The sequence below is a fragment of the Sinocyclocheilus anshuiensis genome, unplaced genomic scaffold, assembly GCF_001515605.1.
Source record: "Sinocyclocheilus anshuiensis isolate Anshui unplaced genomic scaffold, SAMN03320099.WGS_v1.1 scaffold508, whole genome shotgun sequence".
In the NCBI taxonomy this organism is placed as follows: Eukaryota; Metazoa; Chordata; class Actinopteri; order Cypriniformes; family Cyprinidae; genus Sinocyclocheilus; species Sinocyclocheilus anshuiensis.
Genome location: NW_015555744.1, coordinates 1,202,409 through 1,215,194, shown reverse-complemented (window position 1 = coordinate 1,215,194; position 12,786 = coordinate 1,202,409). Strand labels below are relative to the sequence as shown.

The window sequence follows — 12,786 nt, the reverse complement described above, 5'->3', positions numbered from 1 at the left end:
TGTGTGTGTGTTTTTAATAAGTTAAAATAATTTAAAAACTGTAGATATTGTTTAATTAATAATATATAACATTATTGTAATAATATGAATGGATGATAATTATTAATATATTAATAAAACATTCATATTTAATAGTTTGTATCCAAGTACACCAAAAGGTATATTGAAATGAGAGAATTGGTTTGGAAGCTGAATAAGCAAAGACTATGTATATGTGTGTGGATGAGAAGCAGCTGATTGGGACGGTCACAGGTGTTGCTTAATTAGCCTTTGATCTGTAGGGTAATGATGCTGTGTGCTGGAAGTGAGGTCAGTTTTACAGAGGGTTACTCCAGCTGTCGCTCGCAGTCCCGAACTCTCGTCTCTTTCATCTCGCTTTGCCAGATGCTCCCGCATGCCCTCTAACACACCTCTGTCCAGCCGCTCTGGCTCTCTTAGTTTAGTTTAAGTTTGGGGATTTGTGGTCCATCAGCCCGTTTCATGCCCTGGAGTGTCCCAGTCAAACTCCAGACCCGTCCGATGTAAAATGACTGCTCACAGTGTGACCTCAAACAGCTTGTAGTTTTGGGAACGCTATTTTGAAATTATATCTTTCCGTGATTGACACAGGAAACAGTTTTGATTTGTCTCTCATATGTGACCCTGGAGCACAAAACCAGTCATAAGGGTCAATTTTTCGAAATTGAGATTTATACATCATCTGAAAGCTGAATAAATACACTTTCCATTGATGTAGGGTTTGTTAGGACAGGACAATATTTGGCCGAGATACAACTATTTGAAAATCTGGAATCTGAGGGTGCAAAAAAATCTAAATATTGAGGAAATGGCCTTTAAATTTGTCCAAATGAAGTTCTTAGCCATGCATATTACTAATCAAAAATTACGTTTTTATATATTTACAGTATGAAATTTACAAAATATCTTCATGCAACATGATCTTTACTTAATATCCTAATGATTTTTGGCATAAAAGAAAAATCAATCATTCTGACCCATACAATGTATTTTTGGCTATTGCTACAAATATACCCCAGCGACTTAAGACAGGTTTTGTGTTCCAGGGTCACATATAGCATTCATTTCATGCAATCTATACCTCTTTTTTTTTCAGAGGAGACTGTTCCATGTCATACGGAAAGACCTTGAGGCTTCTGTCATATATTTTTAATAAGATAATAGTTGTGTGAAACTAATGTGTGAAAATTGATTCCCTTCTCTTTGCCTCTTGTATTTTTTTTTTCTATTTCTGTTTGCTTCAGGCAAGTGATTTACTCCCTTTATATTAAAATGCCTGGATTGATTTTGCAATGCAATAAAGCCAATAAAAGTATGTTTATTTAAGCTGTCCAAGGGCTTTGGTGTGTTTATTTGCCAAAGTGTATGGGTCAGGACAAAGTACACTGTGAAAGAAGAATTGAAAGGCAGAAAGGCATAAGCTTAACTATCATGGATTTCAGTACAGTGTACTGAATTTTTTTTACATAAAAAAAATGTTAGATTTGTTCATTTTAAAAAAGATACCCGTTTAACTATGGCTAATGTAGTTGTTTACAAATGTTTAATGTGCTGAATGATATTGTTGTAATTGCAAGTTGTCATGACAAAATTTTAACAAATAAGAGCCTTAATATTCTGTCTGTGAAGGTCCGGTCGACTAGTACATAGTTGTGTCCAGCTCTTCAAACAAAAAGCAATAATTACTCTTATACCTTTAATTTGTTTTGGTGTTTGTTTATAAATTTTGGTATGCATTCTTTAAGGTCACACACTAACATTGAACCTAAACTGTAAAAAAAAAAAAAAACTTTTAATTTACTGATGCATATAACTATTGATTTAAAAAAACAAACATATTTTTGGCTTGTGCTGAAGACATCTGTGAGCATTCATGATCATTGCATGTATGAGTGTGTTTGTGTATCTTCTGTACTGTGTTGTGCAGAACCACATGCACGAAGGTTTTCATGTCGAACTCAGACCACAGTAGGATCTAAGAGCTCGAGAAATGTTTGGAATTTGTCATGTCTGCCTGTGAATCTGTCATCAAACCTACAATTGTCTCCCAACATCCCGTTTATTCTAGTTTCAGTCCCTGCACAGCAGTGGCTTTTCTTCACTAGACTCATTGTTGACTCTAAGAAGGAAACGGTCTTCTCTTTGAAGTGGCTCTCCATACACATTTGTGGATACTATTTGTAAGGCTCTAAAATGAACATACACGTGATGTATCACTTTTACAAAAACTGAAAATATTTTTTTGTGTGTGTGTGTTAAAAACAATTGCATTCTTGGAGGCGTGACTGCATCAAAAGTGAGTAAAGACAAATGAATATTACAAAAGATTTCTATTTCAAATAAATGCTGCACTTTTAAACTTTCTATTTATCAAAGAATCCTGAGAAAAAGAAAATGTATCATGTTACTTTCCACAAAAATATTAATCACTGTTTTCAACACTGATATTTTTTTCTCGAGCACCAAATCAGCACATTAGAATGATTTCTGAAGGATTGTGTTACACTGAAGATTGGAGTTATGACTGCTGAAAATATGACATTTTTAAATAAATTAAAATACAATGCTGTTATTTTAAAATGTAATATTTTTTTTATTATTATTATTACTGTTTACTGTATTGCTATATTATTTATCCAATAAATGCAACTTTGGTGAGCATAAGAGACCTTTCAAAAACATGAAAAAGTCTTATTTTAAACAAGTTTCTACCCTGAAAAAAAGTCAAAGAGCCAGACAGCCAAAGGACAGTCAGCACAACATTCATCGGTATGATGGAATAAATAAATAAAATGAGCAGACGACAGGCTTGCTTTAATGTTAATGAGGCATATTGATCAAAGTCAACAGTAAAAATCGGCAGACAGATAATAGGTGAGTGGAGGCTTCCTCTGGGAGAAGACAGCAGATCTGGAGTGAATAAAGGCCTGATGATTCAGGAAATAAGTGTTAACCATAGTGATGAGATATTATACTAATATTCCTTAGCTTAACAGCAGGTTAACCAATTAACCACAGTTTTATATTTATTTTAAATGATAAACTATTTCAATTATAAACTTGCAATTGTATGAAAACATTCATTTTAATAAAATATTCTTTTAGAATGACTTTTATATTATTTACATAGAATAAAATAAGAGCTATAACAATTAATTATTTAGATACCGTTAATTAAATAAATACAAACATGCACTTTCACAGACTAACAGACACTTAAGGAATCACCATTGGTGTGAATTATTGATTGAGAGAGACATTCTGATGAGGATGGGTTTGGAGCGGTGCTGTTTAATTAAGGAAATGTACTCTTTCTCTTCCGTTTTCTTTTGTCAGCACAAACACCTCGATGGAAGAAGAGGCACACTGAGGACACTTCAGCACAGAGGCCAATCATTCCTCAAGCAGATCCCTTTCCTGCCTCGAATTACGGCTTTTGATTCAAACAGCGTCAAAATTTATGTCTGAAGGTGTTCTTAATGTCTGCTGTCTGCGCTGAGATATACAAACTGCAGATATTCCTGTGACACCCGCTATAGAAAGAGAATTAAGGCTTATTTATTATCAAATTATTCACAGGTGGGCCATACACTCTTAAAAATAAAGGTGCTTCAAAAGGTTCTTCAAGCGATGCCATAGAAGAACCATTTTTGGTTCCACAAAGAACCATTCAGTCAAAGGTTCTTTAAAGAACCTTTGACTGAATGGTTCTTTGTGGAACCAAAAATGGTTCTTCTATGGCATCGCTTGAAGAACCTTTTGAAGCACCTTTATTTTTAAGAGTGTATCTCAGTGTAGCCTACTTTAAAAACAAAATATATCCAAAAGACTTACCATTTATATAATGGAGATGTCCTTTAAAACACTCCACTTCGTTATAAAGTGTTCAGCGAACTCAGTGCTATATGAACAGGTGCAGCTTGATGCAGAATGATCTGTTTCAAATTCAGGATTATGGAGCCTGAGTAATTGGTGATGGAGTATAAAAACAGCAGGTGATATTGACCTCACAAATATGGATTACACTGAATGAGGGCCAGTGAAGCAGCTGCTACTTACTCAATGACAACAGAACGTTTTAAAGGGTTAAACTTTTGTGGGTAAACACATTTACTTGCTGGTAAACCTTCCTCAACCCATATCTGCATTAATTGTTTCACTTCTCTTCTAGGAAAACATCACATAAATGTGTCAAAATCAATAAAACTGTATGTACAAACAAGAAAGAGGAAAAAGTCTTGGCTATAGACTGAATGAATTAGTTGATTCCAAAGGCATTTTGTGTCTCTGTAACAGATGTCCGTCCGTGGTACAGTAAGCAAGAATGAGAAACATACTTTGAATTAGGATACCTTTGCTCAGAAACTGGTCGTTATGAATTTTCTGGCACCATAATCCTAGTTTTACACCTTCTTATCTTGTATCTTAATGAATGAAAAGGTCTGGCAAAGACAAGACATGTTAATCATGGAACAGAGAAAGAGAAATGCAAGGATCAAAAAAAGCAAAGATTCATGATTCAAAGATTTAAAAGAAAGGGTTGGCTGTAAAACCTTTTTAAATTGTGTTATGATATTACGTTTTCTTGGATGCACATAGATTCTTGGGGTATTCCACTTTTGATTTTATATCTGTGATATACAGAGAAATGATGACTAATTCAAATATTTTCTACACTTTGTTACCCTTCTTAAGGTCGGAATATTGCATTAAAATTAATCTGTGACAGTTTTTCTTCGAATATTGTATTAAAATTAATCTGTGACAGTTTTTCTTCTTAAAAACTTTTTCTGAGAAAAACACTTTCTTATCACCAATTGATAAGAAAGAAATGCAATCAAGCTACATGCAAAGCAGAACTTTCTAATAAAATCTCTAAATTATACATTTTTACATGATAAATTATTTAACAATTAAACTCCGCACACCTGACGACAATAGATAGGTGCGTTGGAGGCAAAGACCAACCAGGTCAAAAAACTAAAAAGCAAAAGACTAATCCCGCACACTATCTATGCAAAAATTATCAAAATATTTATTGACTACATTTCGGTCGCATGACCTTCATCAGGAATTTTTTTGGTTGTAAAACAAAATAAAAAAGTTAAATAAATATAATATCATTTTAAATAATACTGCTGATTCACTGTAATTTCATAGATTCGTTTTATTTATTTTTGTTTTATTTCATTTTATTGTTTTATTTTATTTTTAGTGTCTTATTTTTAACTTATTTTAGTTTGACTTGCATAACTGGGTTGTACTCATTACAGTGCTGGTAATCAAGCCTTCATAAGCCTGATAGAGGAAAACAGAGTGTGTGGGAAGAGCAGAGGGGGCAACTCAGTGACGTAACCTGAGCTGGTATAAATGGTATTCTCTGTCTTGCCTGATTAGGTATGAAAGCTTAGGCGTGAACATGTTTCCCTCTGATTATAGTCTAAAGAGCATCAAACTCCAAGCCACACTTTATTTCAGCATGCTGTCTGCTAGCACAGTCAGTGAGACCTGCCACTGTATACAGTTACAGGTTGGACTCAACAAGGAAACCTAATAACTTCATGAACACCCACCAAAATGGGCCAGACATCATATTCTGAAACAGCTGAAGGAACTGCTCTGCTAAAATGCAGGTCTATTAATCTCCTCTCATGCTGCCACCAGTATTTTGTCAAGGTATTCCCTCCTTTAAGTTACGCATTGCTGTTTTAAATCTGTGTAGATTTGTGACACAGGAAGAATTTGCGCTTAAGAAATCCACAAGTAGCAAGGATTTGTGCAGTGTTGCCAACTAATTTTCAGAGAAAGTTGCTAAAGGATGGTCGATTTGTTGCTAAAAGTTGCTAAATGACGTTGTGATGTCATTGCGCAATGACGTCATTGCGTAATCACGACGCAAAATTGTCACATCATCAAATCTCAGCAAAAAATATATTTTATATATGTTAATTTAGATTTGTTTGTAAAATAATATGCATGATATAATATTAAAATATAAATAACTGTATTTTTAAATACATCGAATTATTGAAAACGTACACATTTTTTTAATGATTTCAATTTAAGTTTTTTTAGTAGCTAGTAAACTAGTAATTCTACACATTCTCAACTAATATGCTTTAAGCAGTGTATTAGTAGTTAGTTAGTATGCTACACTCTAAGAAAAGTCTGTAAAAATAAGGCACAATCTACTATGTTAATATGAAAGAATTTTCCGTAATGGTTTTTTACCTGCATTTTAAATTACGCATTGTGTTTTCGGGTTACAATGGATGATTGATAATGGATAATGTCCTGAAAGATTTTCAATTTTTCTTACAGTATACTAACTGATCAACAATCGCAGGTACAAGCTACTAACAAAGTGTATCATAAATGAACAATTATTCAATTATCAAATTATTCAATTATTATTGTTATTATTAAATTGAACAATTGCAAATAGCAGCTAACTCAGTTCACGTGATGTGTGTACTGCTAGGCATCTGTGGTTTCCTCTTTTTGTGTAATTTGGATGGAAAATGTGTGCCTTTTTATTGTCTGAGTCACTTATCAAAAGTTGCTAAAGGTTGCCAAATCAATTTTTAAAATTGCTAAATTTGTTGCTAGGTGCTTTTGGAAGAAAAAGTTGCTAGGGTAGTCTGAAAAGTTGCTAAATTTAGCAACAAAATTGCTAAATTGGCAACACTGGATTTGTGTGCAGAGTGTATAACTAATAATAGAAGGTGAAAAAATCTGTAACTCAAAATACAAGCGGTGTGAGCAAGCAATTCCAGTCCTCTAGTAACCTCTAGTGGAGAGTAAATTAAACTGCAGACAGTTTGAAATGTCAAAGGCCTCTCTACAAGATGGATTGCATTTATTTCGTAATAATCAAAAACCATATAACATTAGGATAATTCATCATTGTGTCTGACTGCAGCAGTGAGTGTGCTAGTTTACTTCCGTAGCAAGAAGAGCACGTTTAATCAACTGCTTATCGAGTCTTTAGGCACTTATTTTATTAACAACAATAAATGGACATGGACTGTTCACAACTGAAATTCTGCCACAAGAACTATACATTTCTATGTCTTGTACGGATCGATTTCTCCTTAAGCAGCCTATGCAATTTAAGAAGCGACTTATGTTATATCTGCTCACCAGACGAATATGCACAGAACTTAACTTAGGCTATGTTAATGTTTAAAATGTAGAGTATTTTGACATTTATTTTTAAAGATCTTTGAATGCTGATTTAAAATAACTAGGTCAGAACCCTCTTAATTTCTCAAAATATCATCACATTTGTGCAATATAAAAAAAAAAAAACCAGACAATAAAGCCTAAATATACGCCAGTGTGGAGCACTTTTTGAAGTAAAAAGTGTGAGCTTAGAATTCAGTTTATTTGAATAACAAACATTTGCTTATCTGCCAAACAAACACAGCCTAGGGATATGACAATTTGCGTAATAGTACAGATAGGTAAATTAAATATAAACATCTGGATTTAAGTTTAGATTTAGAACTCAGATTTAAAATAGCATTTTAAATAACTTTTAGCATTATATTTTCTCAGGATTCACTTACTTTATTGGCACACATACTCACCAAACGTAATGCATGGAAAACGGTGATTGGTCGAAAAAATGATTGACAATATTGTAAACCACTTATTGCAGAGCACGAATGAAAATAGACGAATAGCGGCAAGGGGCGGGCATTTTGAAGTGAGCGAGGAAAAATGGCGACCATCGTGATGAAGTTGAACGGGACTATTTACGCAACAGTAATGGATTTACCGTACAGTCTGGCAAACAAAATTAGATTATCTACGTTATTCGTATTAATACTCGCTTTTACGAGTAGTAGCTCAGGCGAAAACACATATGAAGATACCACTTACGAATTTCTCAAGCGAGAGTATTCGCTGAGTAAGCCTTACCAAGGTAAGCGTCAATTCCTGTTCCCTCAGTGACGACAAACCGGTGCCCTGCCAGAAGTTACACCCGTTTTTAAGTCAAATAGTTAGAAAGAAAATATTTAAATGAGACCACAGGTTTACAGTTAGGAGGACCACTGTGTCCTTTATTTCTTTTGGTATTGTTTGTTGCCCTTTTCTTGCTCTCGCAACTGCAGTGATTTAGTCACAAATCCACAGGGCGGAAATGCAGGACAGTTATAGATATTCCGGTTCATATGCTTTATTAAACAATATGCACTCTGTGTATTTATTACATTAATATTTATAGTTATTCATTTAGCAGGCGCTTTTATCCAAAGCGACTTGACAATTTAGGAATACAACGTTCATCATAAAGAGGCAAATAAACACAGGAAGTGCTCGTTATACAAAGTTCAGTTCAGATTAGTACAAGCTAGACAAGGAACAAGTAAAGAGAAAGCTTTTTTTTTTTTATTGGGATGCAGTCAAATGTTGACTGAAGAGATATCTCTTATATCGCATCACATATGTGTATATCCAGGTTTATTTATAGCAACTTTTATCTTGAACTATCCATTGCGTTTACTAGCAAGTTACAGCTTGAGGGAGATAAATAAATGTTTTCTATATATATATATATATATATATATATATATATATAGTATGCATATACATTTTGTGTGAAATGTTGATGTATGTACACAGGACTGGGCTCCTCCAGCTCCTCACACTGGGAGTTCATGGGAAACACCATGATCATGCCTGAACACATACGGCTGACACCAGACTTGCAGAGCAGACAAGGAGCTGTATGGAGTCGTATTGTGAGTCTGAATGACAAGAAAACCTGAAACACCACCAATTAGACAAAGCTATTAATCAGCACCCTTTTAGACAAAGAGGTTGTTGAGATAATGGGTAATAGTCAGGCTTGTTCATCAGTGTGTTTGTGTGTGCAGCCCTGTTACCTCAGGGACTGGGAGCTCCGAGTACAATTTAAGATCCATGGTGAGGGCAAGAAGAACCTGAATGGGGACGGCCTTGCAATATGGCTGACCAAAGAGCGAATGCAAAATGGTACGAGATCATCAATATTGCAAATCTTCAAAATATTGATACTCCGTGATATGACTATGATGCAATTTTTTTTATATTCTGTGTTTTCCTCTAGGTCAAGTGTTTGGAAACGCAAACTTTTTTACAGGTCTGGGTGTTTTTGTAGACACTTATCCTAATGATGACAAGCAGCATGAGGTATATCACCACATTTATTTATATATATTTTTTTTTTCACCTGTTAAAAACAATAATAATCTAACCTGTTTAATTTCTGTCTCTCATTCAGAGAACGTTTCCTTTTATCTCTGCGATTGTCGGGAACGGGAGTGTTGCATATGATCATGACCGTGACGGACGGCCTACTGATCTTGGTGGCTGCGCTGTTCACGTTCGTAATGTTGAATATGACACATTCCTCCTGATCAGATACATGAAGAACAGACTCACAGTAAGAAACATCTTTACATTCTGTGTTTCTTAGTTCAGACAAAGACAAATACATGCATACACTGCTAAACCAGTCTTTCATACTGCTAAGCTGATGCTCGTAACAAGGGAGAGGTTAAATGTGCTTGTCTTCTGATGATTGAGATTAAGGAAGTGTTGTTTAGACGGATGTTGGAAAGCAGCCTTTAGTTCTGTATGCACCTTCATTTGCTGTTCTGCCTTTCAGGTGATGACAGATATCGAGGGGAAGCAAGAGTGGAAGGACTGCCTGGATATGCCTGGAGTGAGGCTGCCACAAGGTTACTACTTCGGCGCTTCATCAGCCACTGGAGATTTATCAGGTTTGGACCAGCGTCACTCCATTTTAGTCCAGCAGATATTCAGATCTTATGCAGATCATACTCATTTCGGGCCAGTCCTAAAATTTCCATAGAATTAATGTTACACTAATTAAAAAACATAAACTAAGTTATAATATCAGTTTGTATATTAAACAAGATTGCAATCAGTTCACCCAATATTTTTTCATCAGTCATAGTAATCAATTTTAAGAGCAATATAATATCTGTCTGCATTCACAAAAAAGAGAGTCTGGAGAGGCTTTTTGCTCTTATGTATTTTACATTAAAAACATGATAGATAATAAAATATGTTTCCATTTACCAGTTCAAGAGCTCCACATCTTCTCTAATGTTGAAAATTACTTGATGGAAATGATAGAAACAAGGGCCAGTAAACCAATCACTGCTAGTATACTTAGCTACATAATATAAAATAAATGTAAAATAATTTTGTTGTTCTCTGGAAATGGAAACATAGTGGTTTACGTTCTTTAGATGTAATGTTATTTTTTTTATAACTGATAGGAATTACTAGCATTTTATTTATTTATTTGTAATTTTATTTATTCATTTTTTGCACGTTTTGTTTCTAGATAACCATGACCTGATCTCCTTCAAGCTTTATGAGCTTACAGTGGAACGGAGTCCTGAAGAGGAAGAGGACCAGCAGGAGATCACATTGCCAAGTGTAGACTACCGAGTGAACCCTAATGGTAATGCTCTAGTAACAATAAGATTACACCTTTTTTTGGCTATTGCTAAAAATATACCCAAGCGACTTAAGACTGGTTTTGTGGTCCAGTGTCACATATGATATTTTACAGATAAGCACAAATGTTTGTATCTTACAACATCTTATGTTTTCTTGACACAGTTCTTGTGGAGGATGAAGGAAGGAGCATCATCACCACCTTCTTTCTCTTCATTGTTTCAGTCGTTGTGCTGGTTGTAGTAGTAGTGGTTATTCTCTTTCTATATAATCACTATAAAGAGAACCGCCGCAAACGCTTCTACTGAGCAAATTGAAGAGCAAGTGACAGGAAGGAAATGGGACGAGAGATCCAACATGAGTGTGACTGGCATTTTTGCAATGGGCCGCTTCTGGTCCTCACCTCTGCTCCAAACAGGAAGGACCTGAAGGCCAACGCTGAACTAAAAGCCATACCTGACCTCTCCAAGTGAAAAGCAACCACCTCAATCATGATTATGATCTCAAAAAAACTGTTCAAGAGTATTTGAATGGGTGTGCATCTGTTTTTGAAGGTCTCTTCGGATTTTTGTGTGCGTTTGCTGTATTTTTGTACCAGTTACACTGACCTTGGCCTTTCACCCAGAGGCAACACCGAGAATTATGTGTGACAGCATGTACAGAGACACAATAGTTTAACAAACTGTTGTATTCTCAGGTTGTCTATTGTAATCCCAAAAGCCCTTGTGTTTTGCTTTCAATTTGGACAGAGATGAATCAAAAGAAAATACGAACATCACCCTGACCTTGACCTCCATCTGTCACGACTGCTGACAGCTGATGAGATGATCATGTTTTAACTTATGTCAAATTGATTAAACTTGATTTTCATCCTTACATAAGTAATGCTGCCCAACTGTACTGTTATAAACAGACAGTAACAACCATCAATGTGAATGTGAAGAATGTTTTCCCAAATGTGTTTTGTAATATATATGATGTCTTTTGTTATATGTGATCCTGTTTTAAGTATCAAAAGCTGCACTGAACTGCTTGACCAAATGTAGCTTATCTGGAGTTACTTTGGTTTGTCATGATTTAACCACTATCTGACAGTTCCTGTTAAACCTTTATATTTCATGTTTTCATGGCCTTATTTGAATACTATGTTTAATAATCTTATTGATGATGCCGTGTCTATTCCTGTATCTTAAAATCTTCCGGAAAGAGGTGGAGATGGAAAGCTGGTGCAGCAGTTTGACAGTTCCTGGTTTTTTGTTTTTTTTTTCAATAATTGCACTATTGCAAAGATATGCAAGGGGTTTTGCTTTTGTCCATGTTCCAGTCTTTCCTATCACTTGTAGTCGCTTGTCAATTGTTTTATACTAGGAGAGATTACATTGCTGTTCTCATAAACTCAGTGATTGAGCAAGCTGCTGTAACAAACTGATGTTTTCATGGTTGTCACCAACATGTTGAATGTTGAAACGTCTAAATTAAACATTTAAAGATTATCTTATAACTGGAAGTTTTGTATTGTTTTCTGTCTCAAGTTTTTAGTATGATTGAAGATAAAATGTTAGGAATAATAAATTATTTTACAATGAGCTTTTTCAACCCATAATTACTTGTATACACTAAAAAAAAAAAATATATATATATATATGACAACTCAAAATAGCCTAAACTAAAACTACACTGAGTTATAGCAACTTAAATTTTAAGTTGATCACTCAAAAAAAAAATCAACTACTTTAAACATATTTGAGAGATGGCACTGAAACCAATGATCTATTCCAGTTCAAATTAAAAGCTTATCTGCCATTTATACTTTACAACCAAGTAATGAATTACTTTTCACCAACATTAGTGCAATGATAGTTTATCTGGTCAGTGTTGTTGTGCATAACTTGATGTAGCCACAACCTAACCACAAGCTACTCTTCAGCACAATGGTAACCATAAAAACTTGGAACATAACAGAAACTCTTTTAAATGTCAAACATAACTTTAAACACTAACAGGTCTTTATTAAGAACATCACTCTAATGCAGTGATCCTCAAATCTGGCTCGCGAGATCCACTTTCCTGCAGAGTTTAGCTCCAACCCTAATCAAACAACTATACCTGTGATTTTCTAATGATCTGAAAGACATTGATTAGCAAACTCAGGTGTGTTTGATTAGGGTTAGAGCTAAACTCTGCAGGAAAGTGGATCTAGCGAGCCAGATTTGAGGATCACTGCTCTAATGTCAACATTTATTCTCCTTATTCTATTCTATATGCAAAGCTTGCTCCTTGGGAAAC

The 12,786-nt window shown here is 34.8% G+C and overlaps 2 protein-coding genes across 3 annotated transcripts in view; both read left to right on the top strand.

Annotated features, from left to right (window-relative positions):
• Positions 1–3,458, top strand: part of LOC107673359 (discoidin, CUB and LCCL domain-containing protein 1-like) — a 15,143-nt gene extending 11,685 nt beyond the window's left edge. The window contains exon 11 of the mRNA XM_016466907.1: positions 3,355–3,458. Coding sequence (XP_016322393.1) covers positions 3,355–3,458 — 104 coding nt within the window. The remainder of the gene's footprint in view (positions 1–3,354) is intronic.
• A 4,254-nt stretch (positions 3,459–7,712) lies between these two features.
• Positions 7,713–11,993, top strand: LOC107673435 (VIP36-like protein). Of its 2 annotated transcripts, none has more exons than XM_016467033.1 (8): positions 7,713–7,948; positions 8,650–8,768; positions 8,904–9,021; positions 9,116–9,198; positions 9,290–9,451; positions 9,677–9,791; positions 10,385–10,504; positions 10,726–11,993. In XM_016467033.1, exons 1-8 carry the CDS (start codon positions 7,744–7,746, stop codon positions 10,806–10,808), a joined length of 1,005 nt encoding a protein of 334 aa, XP_016322519.1. In that variant the 5' UTR covers positions 7,713–7,743; the 3' UTR covers positions 10,809–11,993. The 2 variants fall into 2 exon arrangements, with proteins under 2 accessions (XP_016322519.1, XP_016322518.1); XM_016467032.1 differs by having other exon boundaries at positions 10,666–11,993.
• Positions 11,994–12,786: the final 793 nt, after the last annotated feature.